Source organism: Panthera tigris, chromosome C1 (genome assembly GCF_018350195.1).
Source record: "Panthera tigris isolate Pti1 chromosome C1, P.tigris_Pti1_mat1.1, whole genome shotgun sequence".
Taxonomy (NCBI): domain Eukaryota; kingdom Metazoa; phylum Chordata; class Mammalia; order Carnivora; family Felidae; genus Panthera; species Panthera tigris.
The window spans coordinates 831642-847861 of NC_056667.1; the positions used below are offsets into that span (position 1 = coordinate 831642).

The window sequence follows — 16220 nt, forward strand, 5'->3', positions numbered from 1 at the left end:
GCACCAACTCGTGTTTGCCCTCAGCAACAAGGGAACTGAGGCAAAAGAGGGGTAAAGGGTCGCCCAGGACCAGGGGTCCTCCTTCCTGGTGCCTCTTCCCCTCGCTCGCTGCGGGGAGGCAAGGGCTTCTTCCCCCCGTGGGTGCTGGAGCAGCTCGAGGTGGCACGGGACGCCGGACGAGCGTGCGTCCCCAGGGCGGCAGTGGGCGGCCGTCGCTCTGGGCCATGTGACTGCACGGCTCTGTGGGTCCGTGGGACCCCCTCTGCTGGCAGGAGCCCACGTACTGCAACCTCTCTGGGGCCGGCTGGGGCAGCGGGGCCTGGCCCTTGGTGGGGTTTATCCCTGGGCTGATACTGTCAAGTTCACATATTTGTGTGTGTTTATTTATTTGAGAGAGAGAGAGCCGGGGGTGGAGGGGTGGGCAGAGGATCCGAAGCAGGATCCGAAGCAGGTGGATGCTGTCAGCACAGAGCCCGACACGGGGCTCGAACCCACGAACCGTGAGATCACGACCTGAGCCGAAGTCGGACGCTCAGCCCACCGAGCCCCCCGGGCACCCCTCAAGTTTACATGTGCGAGGCTGTTTTCATGGGCTTTCCTTTCCGGTTGTAAGAAGCCACACCTGCCCGTCAGCGTGCCCTGCCGTGGCTCGCCCTCCCGAAACTGCCCTCTGGGGACCCAGCAGTGCTGCCGGCAAGCTGGCCCGGGGCCCGGAGCCTCAAGTGGTGCCGGTGTTCGGCTGAAAGCCTTTGTGCAGGAAGCCTCAGCCCCCCAGCCCGTGCCCCACACCCTTCTCCTCCATGTCCCCACGTACCGACTTGACCTCCGCTTCTTTGGTCAGGGTCTGGAGGGCTTCCTGGAGGATCAGCTTGGTGGGGAGCACGGGCCGGAAGGCCACCTGGACCAGGCACCTCTGCAGAGAGAGGAGCCCCGAGCCCGGAGGGCGGAGCTGGCTCCCTCCGGTGCCCCGCCCTCCTCAGCTCCCGCTGTGCCCCTCCCCTGGGTGCCCCCACGTCAGGCTCGCTGACACTCCTGTGGGGTTTCAGCTCGTGAAGGCCCTTTCCAGGGAGGTGCTCCCCGAGCACTGCCCCTGGGGGCTTGGGTAGGTTCCAGTGCCTGATCATCCAGTCCGCTCTTACCATGTAGGGTAGGGGGGCCGGCGACGGAGACCCCGCCCACAGCTCACGAGGCCCGAGTGGGAAAGGAAACCGTGTTCAGCTGTCCACCCTAACCTGTCTCTGTGGCTGGTGCAGCTGCGGGGCAGCCCCGGGCCCCACAGAAGCTCATCCTAGGTGTCCCCGTGCTCGGGACACCGTGCGGCAGAGCAGGTGGCACGGGTTGGGGGGAGAGAATAAAGGAAAGGGGGAATAAAGGAAAGAGGGAGGGAGAGGAAGGGAGGGAGCACAGAAGCCAACTGCAACACCCCTTTTGGGGACCCATACTTAGGCAGTATTGGCTAAATTTAAAGAAACGCATTTTAAAGAACCACACTAATTGAAACCTGCCAGGGTCCAGGAGTCCCCAGCACGTTCACATGCCCCTCCTTACTTGGCCCTTGTGGCAGCTACCCCAAGCCCCAGGAGGCTGGGGTGGCCCTGGGACTGGCCGAGAGGAACCACTGCCTCCAGGCCCCCTAGCTCTGTCGGGCAGAGCAGAGGCAGGAGACCCCTTCTCAATGGGGTGGACGGACACCCTGCTCTTCTGGTGACCAGGCCCTCTGTGCCCAGCTGCTGGGAGGTCCGGGGGTCTGTGTGCCCTCAGTCCAAACTGCCAGAGCCCCCAGGCAGGTGCTTGTGGGGTCAGCCGCCCGCGGGTGCCCCTGCCTCTGGGGCCGGGCCGGGCCTCCCCCGTCCCCGCCCGGCCCACCTGGGGGGCCCACACCTGCCTTTCCTGGCAGCACGGTCCCCACCAAGGGCGAGACGGTGATGGGCGAGTCGGGGGGCGGCAGGAACTCGAAGGTCGTGGGCCCCACGGGAGAGACGTCCTCGGAGCCGACTCGGGGAGCGGAGTGAGTCAGTGAGCTCATGCTCACGTGAGAGTTGATGACGTACAGCGTGGCCACGGATGTGTGGTACAGGGACGTGGCTGCAAACTTGACCTGGTAGTGGGACAGCCCCAGGGGCGGGCGGACGCCCACGGCTCGGCACGACAGCTTGAAGCACCTGGAAGGGCGGGTGTGGGCGGCTCAGAGGCGGTGCTGGCCGTGGGCCGTGTGCTGTGGGAGGCGGCCTCCAACGGAGACGGTGGCTCAGGCTTTGCTATCTCATTGACGAATTTTACTATCTTTTGAAAATACCACAGACCCCTGCACACATTTAAAGTGGACGGTTAAAAATTTCATCCCAATTTGCTGAGGAGGGAATTTCTGGCTTATTTTTGTTAAGCACTCATTGACACTTGAAAATAAAACGGATAGGGGCGCCTGGGTGGTTCAGGTTGTGACTGCGCGGTTCGCGAGTCCGAGCCCCACGTTGGGCTCTGTGCTGACAGCTCGGAGCCTGGAGCCGCGTAGGATTCTGTGTCCGCCTCTCTCTCTCTGCCCCTCCGCTGCTCACGTTCTGTCTCTCTCTCTCTGTTTCTCTCAAAAATAAACATTACAGGGGCGCCTGGGTGGCGCAGTCGGCTAAGCGTCCGACTTCAGCCAGGTCACGATCTCGCGGTTCGTGAGTTCGAGCCCCGCGTCAGGCTCTGGGCTGATGGCTCAGAGCCTGGAGCCTGTTTCCGATTCTGTGTCTCCCTCTCTCTGTGCCCCTCCCCCGTTCATGCTCTGTCTCTCTCTGTGCCAAAAATAAAAAAAAAAAAAAAAAAAAAAAAAAAAAACGTTGAAAAAAAAAATAAACATTACAACAATAAAACTGATAAACTGCTCTTTAAATACGAGCACAGGAATCTAAAACCCTAGTGAGTTCATTTCTGTCATTACCCGTCTCAAACAAAGACAGGTAGGCCACACACCTCCGTGGTGTGGGTGTGTCTGTCCGTGGGCGAGTGTTCTTGGACCATGTGTGAGCAGACTGGAATATGAATAATATAAGGTAATGTATTAAAAAAAAAAAAGAACAGATATTTGTTACTTTGGCTGGTGGGATGTTTACAGTCCAGATCTTCGAACCCTGACTGCTACTACGCTCTCCTTGTTGGATTTCATCCTAATTACACATATTTTAATGCCTTAAAGGCTGATGTCGACACTGCTCTGTGATGGTAATGTTGCTCATATGTTGAAATGAGCACATTTTGGTGTCGTGTGACCACAGGCTCTAAATGTTAAAACGAATCCTTGTGGGTGGAGAGACATTGGGGTTATTGTTAGGCATGAAGTGCAGGACTCAGTACATACACAAACTCTGCACTTCACCCCCTCAACTCTTCCCACCCGTGGACTCATCCCTGCTCACCCACGAGTCTGTCAGATCCCGGGTGGCCACCGCTCCTGCCCATGGTCACATGCCCGGGACCAGAAGAGGGTTTGGCCCGTGGGCCCTGGCCAGCCCGACCCCACCCGGGGCCGCCCAGGCCCCCAGGCAGGACCAGACAGGCTGGCACGCAGGTGGGGACAGGAGAAGAGTCAGGGTTAGAGGCGGGTGGGCGGCGCGGCTCTGTGGGGAGGCGGTCCAGCGCCCGGCTGGACACCCGCACAGGACGGTGAGGACGTTCCTCACTGGGGACTGATGGTCTCGGGCAGCAACAGGAACCGGCCCCTCATCCCGGACCACCCGGTCTGCATCCTGTTCGATTTCTCTCCCTACCACTTCCTCCGTCCCATCTGTCAGGGTGGGAACGGGAGGCTCAGGGAGGTCCAGGGTCTGTTCCCATCACACAGCATGTCAGCACAAGTGGGGCTCATGTCCAGGTCCTCCTGACAGCAGACAGGCAATCTATACACCGCACACACTCGCACACACGTGGCCACACGTGCATCCACACACAATGCACACACGTCCACACGTGTGTGCTCCCATGCTCTCCTGCACATGTACTCACACACACACAGGCACGCGCGCACGCACGCACACAGATGGGCGAGCTGGCCCGGCGTGCGAGGCTCCGGATCCCAGGAGCCTGTGCCTGGGTCTGAAGTCCCCGCAGCCAGTGGTGTCTCAACCCGGCCGCCAGCGCTCGAGGACGGAGCCAGCTGAACCTGCCGAACGGGGCCCTCTGCGCGCCCCTCGCCTGCCAGGCTCACCGGTTGATCTCCGACTTGCAGACGAGCTCGAAGTTGTACTCCTTGGCCTTGGTGGGCTGGAAGATCACGTCAAGTTGCAGCGTTTCCAGCGGCAGGATTGTCCCAAACCCGTCACTGGGCTGGACGTCCACAAACTGGCGGATGGAAAACCGTCGACGCCGAAGTGAGAACACGGTGATCTGGGGCTTATCGCGGGGGCTGCGTGGACACGCGTGGCAGGGGTGTGAGCGCATGTGTGTGCAAGTGTGTCTGCGAGGATGTGAGTGTCTGTCTGTCCGGGCATGTGTAAGCACGTCTGTGTGTGTAGGAGCGACCGTAGACCAGCACGTGGGTGTTTGTGAGCGCGTTCGTGTGTACGCGAGTGTCGGCATGTCTGTGAGCACGTCTGTCACCACACGTGTGATCACGGGTATATGCGAGCACGTCTATGTGCATGTGTGAGCGTGTGCGTGTACGTGAGCACACCCCTGTGTGATGTTCGTGCACGCATACGTGTGTCTGCATGCATGTAAGTGGAGGGTGGGTGGGGTGGGGGGGGCGGCCTGGTCTGAGCCCCATCCCGGCTGCCCTGCAGGGCCAGGCAGGCAGGAGTTCTGGAAGGAAGGGAGGGAGGGGAGTCCCGAGTCCTGGCAGGGCAGCGGGCCAGAGAGGGAGGGAGAGGCTGGGACAGAGAGAGGTGAGGTGAGGCGGTGGTGCGGGCAGTGGGGATGAGGAGAGGGACGGGCAGGGGGAGACGCCAGGCCGAGGCTCTTGGCGTGGGCGTGGGGCCTGGGGAGGGGTGAGGCCACCTGGTGCTGGGTGCCCGGACCCTGGGGTGGCAGCTGCCCCGGTACGTCCCCAGAGCTTCCCGACTCTGTCCCCGCACCCTGTGCCCCTCCCCGACCGAGTGAGGCACCTTGGGGAGCCCGACGAACCCAAAACCCTGGGGCAGGAGGGAGAGGTTGCACAGGCTGACTTGGGTTCTGACGGCCTCGTACACGGTGCAGTGGCCAAAGTCCACTGCCGAGGGGCTGAGCTCCAGGTCCGAGGTGGTGACCACCGCGTGTACCGTAAACCCCACCGGCTTGATCTGAAGCGCAAAGGGCGAGGGGGCGCCGGTCACTGCCCATCCGTCTCCGCAAACGTTTCCACCGACAAGGAGGGCACAAGCGTTGTGTCCACCTGGCAGCCGACGGTGTGCCCTTTCCCAGACACGAGACTCTTTGTCTCGGCCACTTCCCTGTGGTGCCTGACTTGGGAGGGCACGGAAGCAGGTGCCAAAGAAGAGGGGAGGAGCCTCAGGTGGGCGGGGCGCGGGAGGGAATGAGTGCGCGCGCGCGCGCACTGTGAGTGTGCACGTGCGGCCGTGAGCACACCCGTGTGCACCCGGGCACGTGTGGGCTCAGGTGCCAGGGGGACGCCCCGCTGGCCCTGCACAGCCCTCAGGTCTCTCCCTCCGATCCACAACCCCCCTCCTCGTCTCCACTGTGCAGCAGCAGCCGGGGTGGGAGACAGAGCTGCGGGTCAGGTCATCGGAACCTGCCAGGGCCCTGCCTTTTGGGGGAGGCGCTCGGGTCCCGAAGAGTGTCCAGCATTCCTGGGAAGTGTCCCATGCAGACCTGGTCAGCCACCCGGATTGTCATTGGGGCCTCCAGGACTCTGCTTTCCTTGTCGAAATACTTCCCTGCATCTTCTGGGAGGGAGTGTCTGAAAGAGATGGGATGCGCTCAAAAGTACTTTTCTCCTTTATATTTGGAGAACGACCGTAGAGCTGACCTGTGAGTGTGTTTTAGGTCACACAGGAGCTACAAATGATAGGAAATACAAGAAATCTAAGAGCCAGGAGATGTGCTCCCCCAGCCTCCCAGCCCCGCGGCCTCCGGGCGCTCACCGCGGCAGGAACTTGAGCTGCACGGTGTAGGAGGACTGGGCCTGGATGTAGCCCGTCTCCGGCAGGAGCTCCATGTGGCCCCTCAGCTCCTTGCACACTTCAAACTTCAGACGCAGGGCCGCTTTCGACCTGCAGGACACGGAAGGACACCAAAGAGACGCTGTGCGTCTGGTCCCGCGGGACAGACACACTTCTCACGGGCCAGACATCCCACAGATGCACGGTGCCTGCCCTCACAAGGCAGAGGGCGAGTGGGTTTTCACAGCTCGCTTGCTAAGGGGCAGATCTCCTGATGAGGAACTTTTTTTTATTTTGCATCTCCAAAATTTTTTTTATTTTTTTAATTTACATCCAAGTTAGTTAGCATATAGTGCAACAATGATTTCAGGAGTAGATTCCTTGATGCCCCTCCCCCATTTAGCCCACCCCCCTCCCACAACCCCTTCAGTAACCCTCAGTTTGTTCTCCATATTTATAAGTCTCTTATGTTTTGTCCCCCTCCCTGTTTTTATATTACTTTTGTTTCCCTTTCCTTATGTTCATCTGTTTTGTCTCTTAAGCTCCTCGTATGAGTGAAGTCATATGATTTTTGTTTTTCTCTGAGTAATTTCACTTAGCAGAACACTCTCCGGTTCCATCCACGTAGTTGCAAATGGCAAGATTTCATTCTTTTTGATTGCTGAGTAATACTCCATTGTATGTATATCCCATATCTTCTTTATCCATTCATCCATCGATGGACATTTGGGCTCTTTCCATACTTCGGCTATTGTCGATGGTTCTGCTATAAACATTGGGGTGCATGTGTCCCTTCGAAACAGCACACCTGTATCCCTTGGATAAATGCCTAGTAGTGCAATTGCTGGGTCGTAAGGTGGTTCTATTTTTAACTATTTGAGGAACCTCCATACTGTTTTCCAGAGTGGCTGCACCAGTTTGCATTCCCACCAACAGTGCAAGAGGGCTCCCGTTTCTCCACATCATCGCCAACATCTGCTGTTGCCTGAGTTGTCAATGTGAGCCATTCTGACAGGTGTGAGGTGGTATCTCATCGTGGTTTTGATTTGTATTTCCCCGATGAGGAGTGATGTTGAGCATTTTTTCATGTGTCGGTCGGCCATCTGGATGTCTTCTTTGGAGAAGTGTCTGTTCATGTCTTTTGCCCATTTCTTCACTGGATTATTTGTTTTTTGGGTGTTGAGTTGGATAATTTCTTTAGATTTTGGATACCAACCCTTTATCTGTCGTTGGCAAATATCTTCTCCCATTCTGTCGGCTGTCTTTTAGTTTTGCTGATTGTTTCCTTCGCTGGCAGAAGCTTTTATCCTGACGGGGTCCCAATAGTTCCTTTTTTTTTTTTTGTTCTCCTGGCCTCCAGAGACATGCTGAGGAAGAAGTTGCTCCGGAATTCTTACAAACAGAAATACTGCCACCGAAGTATGTCTCCAGGTGGTTCTCAGAAACCTGAGACTTTATTGGGAAGACCTTTGCCGGGAAGGCACCTGGTGCAAGGACCTGGAGGGGTGTGGGGGCAGAGGTGGACCCCCACCCACCTGGAGCTCTGCCTGCCTCCTGCCCAGGCCAAGGTTCTGGGGGAGGCTGGGCCCCACAGGCCCCAGGATGACCAGGCCTTGTGGCTTCTCTGGGTTTTGTCCGTCTCCGACTCCAGAGCAGCCGGAGGAAGCCGCGTGCGCCCCCAAACACACAGTCACTTGCTTCTGGTTAGTGCCTCCGGGAGCCCCACCCCCATCTGGGCTCACCCGGAACCTTCCTGTTTTCCGCCATGAGGCTCCCCACGCCCCTGCCTCCCTTCGAGTCTCTACCAAACCAAGTCACCTGGCCAACTCTGTCACACACACGCGCCCTGCATATGCAGCTGGGGTCTTCCTTTACCCCACAGGCCGAGTGCTGCCCCCTCCTCTTTCCCTGCCCTCCCCCAGAAAGTGGCTGCACCTTGCACCCTGAGATAGACTGACTGGCAGAGGCTGGCCAGCCCTTGTTCCCCAAACAAATCCACCGGAGCCCCTCTCGAGGCCCCTGACATTTGCGGTCCTGAAGCTGAGACAGGCAAGTCCCCTATGCGGAAGGACGGCCACACAGGAAGTGTGCAGGACTTCCGCCCCTACGAGGCTGTTCTGCGGCTGGAAGCAGGGCCGGGCTACGCCCGGTGGGCCTGGTGTCAGCAGGTGCCGGCAGCAGGCGGTCTGGGGAATGAGCGCCCACCGAGCGCTAACCATGGCATTTGCCTTCTTTTCTCCACCTAAGTTGTACTTCGGTAAAAAGTGTTTAGAATTGACTGCTCTGGTCTGGACGCCTTTGAAAACACGTTTCCTTCCTCAGGCCTCTGTCCACATTTCCTTTCCTGGCTGGGCTCCCCGCTCTCCTGTCTGTGTCCACGAGGGGCCAAGGGCCTGGGCGTGGAGGGCTCCCGGGCTCCCCTGCCCGCCGGGCTCACCGTGTGTGGACGAGGATGGAGTCCTGATACAGCCGGTCGTACGCGCAGACCTTCAAGTCTACGCTGGGCTTTGGCACCCACACGGGCACGTCGATGGCAACGCCTGTGACTCTGAAATATAACTAAGTTTGAAGGTGTGATGTTAGGACACGCTTTTGTCCGCAAAGCAGGCAGTGACAGAGAATGCCAACACAGCCCAGCCTAGGCTTTTTACAAGCCTTACGAGCGCTGGGAACTTCATACTTAAACCAACTATGTTTTGGAGTTCTGTGGCCGTTTTCATATCAGATCATTTAAACAATCCTTTTTATTATCCAAATCTTCAAACATAAAAAGATAGAATGGTGGGGCGCCTGGGTGGCTCAGTTGCTTAAGGGTCTGACTCTTGATTTCGGCTCAGGTCACGATCTCACTGTTCGTGGGTCTGAGCCCTGCATCGGGCTCTGTGCTGACAGCAAGGAGCCTGCTGGGGTTTCTCTCTCTCCCTCTCTCTCTCTGCCCCTCCCCAGCTCACACACACATACTCTCTCTCCCTCAAAAAAATAAGAAACGTTAAAAAAAGAACGGTATAATGGATTGTCATGTGCCCATCACATAGCTTCGTAATTATCAACATTTTTAGCTGTTTAAAAAAAAACCCTTTTATCACAGAATATTGCATCACACGATGGGATGGACACTCCATAAACGGTCACAGTCAACACAGAAAGGAGGCTCAGAGGTCTCGAGGGACGAGGAGGAGTGGGAACCACTTCTCTCCCCTTCCCGGCTGCCGGCTCCTCTGGCCAAACGAGTCCTGGGTCTGGGGACGTTGGGGGGGTCTGTGGGTGTCCTGCAGGGACAGCATGTGTCCCTCGGGCTGGGCAGGGCCCTGGCAGGGCAGGTCCTGTCCTGCTGCTATGGTGGTGAGCTGAGGACTCCACATGCCTTCCTCCAGGACCCCCAGCCTGAGACGGGGCCACCTGCCCACAGGATGGAGTGGGGACTACAGAGCCCAGGACTTGTGACACTTAGAACACATCAGCGAGCAGGCCAGAGGCCACAGGGTCTCCGGCGCCAGAGACAAGAAGAACGTGGGGAACAAAGACGGCACCCGCTGGGAAGATGGGCTGCCGGGGGGCAGGAGGGGACTCGGGCGGAAGCAGGTAGCATCGCTCTGAGGTAGGGGGAGCGGCTGAGTGCCTAGCAAGTGGCCGGGCTGATTCATGGCATGGAGCCACCCCTGCAGAGGGTCATGAGGCCCGGGAGCCTGACTGCGCCATCAGATAACCGTTAGGAGGAGGGCGATGCCTGTGAGCACCCGAGTCAGCAGCCAGGTGAGGTGGAGGGTGACACGGGACATGCCAGGTGGAGGAAAGACAGAGACTTGGAGGACGGATGAGGGACGTTCGGAGGGCCCACGATGGGGGCTGCCCGCAATGGGAGTCCCCACGCGGCAGTCCAGCCGGGCTCAGTGACAGAGCCTCGCACAGGCCTGCGAAAGGAGAGCCACCCTCACTGGGGCCGTTCTCGCCAGAGACAGTGGGCAGCGTCTGTGGACCGCCAGGGGGGAGGCTCACCTTGGAGATGGGCAGCGGGGCTCGGGATGCAGGCCCTTTCTCAGCTGGGGAGGATGACGGCGTGGGGACCGCGCACGCCCCACTCCTGCTGGCAGGAGGCCAGAGGGAGGGAGAGCAGCCAGGGTGTCTGCTGCCCAGATTACCCAGCAGGGCCACCGCGACCCAAGGTCACAGCCCCCGTCAGGCCAGCTTCTTTAAGAGCTTTTGGTCACCAAGTTCTAGACTTTGTTCCCTCCTGTCACCTCTGTAGGGGCGGTGTGGGGTCCTGTGGGGTCACTGTGGGGTCCTGCAGGGTCACTGTGAGATACTGTGGGTCCTGTGGGGTCACTGTGGGTCCAGTGGGGATGTTATGGGGTCACTGTGGGGTCCTGTGGGGTCACTATGGGTCCTATGGGGTCACTCTGGGGTGTTGTGGGTCCTGTGGGGTCCTGTAGTGTCACTGTAGGGCCACTGTGGGACCTATGGACTGTTGTGGGGTCCTGTGGGGTCTCTGTGCGGCCTGTGGAGTGTTGTGGGACATCATGGGTACTGTGGATGTCTTGGAGCAGTGTTGAGTTTGGAGGTGCCTGTGCAGTATGGTGACGGGGTTTTCCCGAAGCCTGGGGCTTCCTGTTATAAATAGGCATTGCCGTCTCAAATCCCTGAGCCCTGACGACTCATTCTCCAGAGCAGAGACACCTAACGAGGAGAAGGGGGACGAGGAGAATGCAGTGATGGTGAACACGTCATCAAATGGTCACCCCTGAGCGGAGGTGGCCGTCAGCCTGGAGGCGGGTGGTGGGTGTCAGGGAGGAGCCCCCGAGGCCATGGGCGTCGGGGGAGGAAATCTTAGCTGACCTGAGTAGCTGAGGGCCAGGAAAGGGGTAAATAAAAGGGACCAAGCTGCACCGTGGTCTGGTCTTCAGCACGTGAGGGCGAGCGTCTGGCTCTGAGGGCCCCTCCACACGAGAAGAGAAAGTCTCGTGGGATTTGGGGGGCCCTTCGTGGAATGGAAAGTGGAATTTCCAGATAAAGGGGGAAATGGAATAAATAGCAATGTGCTCATGCCAGGGTGGACGAGAGAACCGCGAGAGAGCCAACGGCCCCCTAAGTAACACAATTAGCCTGAAGTAAGAGGGACCGAGCGAAACAACTTCCTGCCAGGCTGTGCCGGGGCACTGGGCTCTCCCAGCGGGGACCGAAGACGGCAGAGGGGCCGGCAAGAAGGACGGTGTCAGGGGACGCGGGCAGCGTGGGCGGACACAAGCCCCAGTGGAGCCGGCGGGGCCTGGGCGTGGTCACTGGACCCGGGAGGTCGTGCAGGGGGCCGGCTGCCAGGCGGGAACACAGCTGGACGGGGACGAGGATGCAGCGGCAGTAGCCGTCTGTTGGGAGCGAGCGCCCAGAAGGCACGGAGGGTAGAACCGAGGGGAACGAGCTAACTCCTGAATCCGCTGAAGGCCCTTAGACAGGTGCCGGCCTCACATCTACAATCTCAGTCTTGCCTTTGGTTACAACGAACAACTAATTCGGGGGCCTTGGGATTAGATCTGACTTGGGCTCAGGTCATGATCTCACGTTCGTGGGTTCGAGCCCCACGTCGGGCTGTGTGCTGACAGCTCAGAGCCTGGAGCCTGCTTGGGATTCTGTGTCTCCCTCTCTCTGCCCCCTCTCTGACTCTGTCTCAAAAATGAATAAAAATTTAAAAAATAAAAATAAAAACAAAATAAAAAAGTTTGCAGATCACGTTCTCTGAAAAAATTTAATAAACGTGTAAGTAAGTAAATAAGTAATAAAAACTAACGAGTAAAAATTTTACCTACTTGGAAACCCGGCAAGGCGCTTCTAGCGGTGGAGAGCAAGGGCTCCGTGTGCGCGCACGGGTGTGGGAGCACGTGCACGTTCGCGCGCGCCGCGGTGCCGGCCATCTGTGCCACCGGCTGGCTGTCCAGGCGGGGGAGTGCGAGTGACAGGGACCCTGGCACCCAGGCTGGGTACTCACCGTGGGACACTGCTGATTCTTAAACACGACCTTGAACTTGGTGTAGACCGCTCCCGGGATGATGGGCGTGAAGATGACCGGCACTTTGATGGAGCCGAAGGGGCCAATCTCCCCCTCCGCCACCTGCAGGCGAAGACAGTTGCCGCAGACACAGCCAGGCTTCCCGTTTCTATCAAGGCGCCTCCCCATGTCCTCACCGCAGGCAGCATCACCGTGAGGGGGAGTGTCCCTGGGTGGCCTGGCCCTGCCCTTCGAGGACTTACTGCCCAGCAACACGGTTGAACCCCTCCCGGCACGTTTCCTGCCCGTGTGTGTACCTGCTCTCTCGATGCCCCAGGGCCCTTGCACACGGGCGCACGTGCGCACACACACACACACGCATGCACGCACACATGCACACCATGCTCTAGCCTGGGAGGCCCCGCTCGTGTCTTCTCAGAGTGGGACCCAGCGCCCTGCACCCAGGACACGGTGTCTGCTGCTCCAGTCCTGCCTGGCCCCAGGGGGACGGGGGTGGCCGCAGGCTGACTGACAGTGCAAACTGTGCAGAGGCTATGAGTCCAGACCAGTCGAGTGGAAGGGCCACCCTGGGCCACCCTGCGGGCGGGGTGGGCAGGGGAGGCTCAGGAAGGGGGGCTGGGAGCCAGCGGGCCCGGCTGACCTCTCCCAGAGAGATCTCTGTCTGCTCCTCGTTGGGAAGTACGGTCATCACAGTGCTCATGGTCACTCCCTCTGATTCTGGAAGAGAAGGGAGTCCAGATGAGAGGGCTGGCTGGGCAGCCCGTGGGGGCCAGGGAAGAGCTGGGGTGCCGGGGAATCTGGTCCCTCCCTCTCGTGGACCACCGGCTGTCTTTTTTTTTTTTTAACGTTGTTTTGTTTTGTTTTGTTTTTTTTAATTTTTTGAGACAGGGAGAGACAGAGCATGAACAGGGGAGGGTCAGAGAGAGGGAGACACAGAATCTGAAACAGGCTCCAGGCTCTGAGCTGTCAGCACAGAGCCCGACGTGGGGCTCGAGCTCATAGACGGCAAGATCATGACCTGAGCCCAAGTCGGCCGCCTAACCACCTAACCGACTGAGCCACCCAGGCCCTGCCCTGCAAGGAGGAGCCACCCAGTGGTGCAGGAGGGGCAGAGTGGGGCAGGGCTTCCCCGGTGGACACGCACAGTGGCCACCATGGCCTCAGCAGCTGGAGGCTGGGGGTGGGAGGGGGGCGGGAGGGGGCCGGAGTTGCTCAGGACCCCGGCTAGGGGAGGGCAGGCCGGCAAGAGGAGTTGGGTGGGCGTGGTCCATGGGGTACAGCGGCCTGAGCGTCGGAGCAGAAGACGGAGCGAGCCAGCCCTTCAGGGTCTGGGGACAGGAGAGTGGGCTCAGAGGAGGGGAACAGAAAGGCCCTGCAGAGGGGAGGGCTGATGCAGAGGGAGGGGAGAGGCGCTGGGGTGCGGCCTAGGGGTGGGAGGAGCTTCTGGTGGCCAGTGGAGCGGACGGACCGAGGCCTGAAGGTCTACGATATCGCCTCTCAAATGTCACAGCCTGATCGCCAGTGGGTTCGTTTTGTCTGTGTGCGAGCTGCTGCCATGTTCCCCACCCGTGGGGCGAGCGTTCTGACCCAGCCTGGCCGTTTCTCGGGAAGGCCCCTGAAAGCAGGTGCTGATTCCTCTTGTGTGAGAAGGTCTTTCTGCGATTCTGGCGTGAAGACGCCGTTCGATAGGAGAGCTGGGGCGCCCAGCCGGGGGGCTCAGTCGGTCGAGTGTCCGGCGCTTGATTTTGGGTCAGTTGGTGACCTCTCGGTTCTTGGGATGGAGTCCTGCATCGGGCTCTGTGCTGACAGTGTGGAGCCTGCTTGGGATTCTCTCTCTGAATACACTGGGTTGTTTTCTAATTGAGTTTTCAAAGTTCTCTACGTAGTTTGGGTATGTTCTTTACCAGACTTGTAATTTGCTAATATTTTCTGCCAAACTGTGGCTTACTTCTTCACTCTCTGAACAGCATCCTTAGAAGAGCAGGTATGTTTAGTTTTGATGAAGTCCAAGTTACAACTTTTGTTATTTATATATATATATATATATAATGTTTATTTTTTGGTGTTTATTTTTTTTGAGAGAGAGAGTGCATGAGCAAGCAGGGGAGGGAGGGAGGGAAGGAGGGAGGGGGGGAGAGGGAGAGAGGGAGAGAGGGAGAGAGGGAGAGAGGGAGAGAGGGAGAGAGAGAGAGAGAGAGAGAGAGAGAGAGAGAGAGAGAGAGGATGTGAAGCAGGTTCTGAGCTGACAGCAGAAAGCCCGATGTGGGGCTTGGACTCATGAACCATGAGATCGTGACCTAAGCTGAGGTTGGATGCTTAACCAGCTGAGCCACCCAGGTGCCCCTATCACTTTTATTTTTATTTTTGAATTGTTTTCTTTTACTTCTTCATCCGAAGTGCACCCCTCAATCTCCATTCCCTATTTCACCCCCGGCCCTGCAGCTCCCACACACCATCGATGTGTTGTCTACAGTTGAGGCTGTTTCCTGGTTTACCTCTCTGTTTCTTTTTTAAATTTTGTTACTTGCTCATTTGTTTCTTAAATTCTGCCTATGAGTGAAATCATATGGTATTTGCTTTCTCTGGCTGACTTACTTCACTCAGCATAATACACTCGAGTTCTGTCCACGTTGTTGCAAATGGCAAGATTTCATTCTTTTTAACGCCTGAGTAAAGTTTCATTGTACATATATACCACCTCTTCTTTATCCACTCATCAGTCAAGGGACACTTGGGCTGCTTCCATAATTTGGTTATTGTAGATAATGCTGCTGTAAACATCAGGGTGCATGTACCCCTTTGAATTCGTGTTTTTGTGTTCTTTAGGCAAATACCTAGTAGTGCAATTGCTGGGTCGTAGGGTAGTTCTATTTGTAAGTTTCTGAGGCACCTCCATACCGTTGTCCGCAGTGGCTGCCCCAGTCTGCATTCCCACCAAGAGTGCAAAAGGGTCCCCTTTCTCCACATCCTGGCCAACACCTGTTGCTGACTTTAGCCACCCTGACAGGTGTGAGGTGACATCTCATGGTGGTTTTGAGGTCCATTCCCCCGAGGATGAGTGATGTTGAACATCTTTTCACGTTGTCAGTTGCCCATCTGGATGTCTTCTCTGGAGAAATGCGTGTTCATGTCTTCCATACATTTTTTAGTTGGATTATTTGTCTTTTGGGTGTTGAGCTGTATCAGTGCTTTATAGATTTTAGATACGAACCTTTTATTGGGTATGTCATTTGCAAATATCTTCTCCCATTTGGTAGGTTTAGGTTTTTTAGTTTTGTTGCTGATTTCCTTTGCTGTACGGAAGCTGTTTATTTTGATCAAGTCCCAGTAGTTTATTTTTGCTTTTGTTTCCCTTGCCTCGGGAGACATCGCTAGAAAGATGTTGCTATGATCCGTGTCAGAGAAATGACTGCCTGTGCTGCGTTCTACGATTTTTGTGGTTTTGGGTCTCACATTTAGGCTTTTCATCCATTTTGAATTTATTTTTGGGTCTGGCGTAAGAAAGTGGTCCAGTGTCATTCTTCTGCATGCCGCTGTCCAGTTTTCCCAGCACTGTTTGCTGAAGAGACTGTCTTTATTCCGTTGGACATTCTTTCCTGCTTTGTCAAAGGTTAGCTGACCATATAGTTGTGGGTTTATTTTGTGGCATCCTATCCTATCCTATCCTATCCTATCCTATCCTATCCTATCCATCTAAGCATCTATTTTTGTGCCAGCGCCATACCGTTGTAATTACTACCACTTTGTAATGTAACTTGAAGTCCAGAATTGTGAGGCATCCAGTTTGGTTTTCTTTTTCAAGATTGCTTCATTTACGCAGGGTCTTTTCCGGCTCTGCACAAATTTTAGAATCGCTTGTTCTAATTCTGTGCAAAATGCTATTGGCATTTTGCTGGAGGTTGCATTAAATCTGTGGTTTGCTTTGGGTAGTATAGACTTTTTTTTAATAAATATTTTTAAAAATGTTTACTTATTATTTTTTTTACAAAATTATTATTTTGAGAGGGGGAGAGTGAGGGAGAGCGTGAGCAAGGGAGGGGCAGAGGGAAAGAGAGAGAGAATCCCGAGCAGACTCCATGCTGTCAGTGTAGAGCCCAACTCGGGGCCAGATCCCATGACTCTGGGATCATAACCTGAGCTGAAATCAA

The 16220-nt window shown here is 56.7% G+C and overlaps 1 protein-coding gene across 4 annotated transcripts in view; it reads right to left on the reverse strand.

Annotated features, from left to right (window-relative positions):
* CFAP74 (cilia and flagella associated protein 74) overlaps window positions 1-16220 on the reverse strand; it is a 64623-nt gene that overhangs the window by 6089 nt on the left and 42314 nt on the right. For 3 of the 4 annotated variants that reach the window (XM_042996275.1, XM_042996276.1, XM_042996274.1), the window contains exons 19-27: window positions 12713-12789; window positions 12052-12174; window positions 8512-8633; window positions 6057-6185; window positions 5785-5872; window positions 5082-5255; window positions 4187-4320; window positions 1886-2162; window positions 815-913 (exon numbers count right to left, since the gene is read on the reverse strand). In XM_042996275.1, the coding sequence (XP_042852209.1) occupies window positions 815-913; window positions 1886-2162; window positions 4187-4320; window positions 5082-5255; window positions 5785-5872; window positions 6057-6185; window positions 8512-8633; window positions 12052-12174; window positions 12713-12789 (1223 nt within the window). The remainder of the gene's footprint in view (window positions 1-814; window positions 914-1885; window positions 2163-4186; window positions 4321-5081; window positions 5256-5784; window positions 5873-6056; window positions 6186-8511; window positions 8634-12051; window positions 12175-12712; window positions 12790-16220) is intronic. The other variant, XM_042996278.1, reaches the window with a different exon arrangement.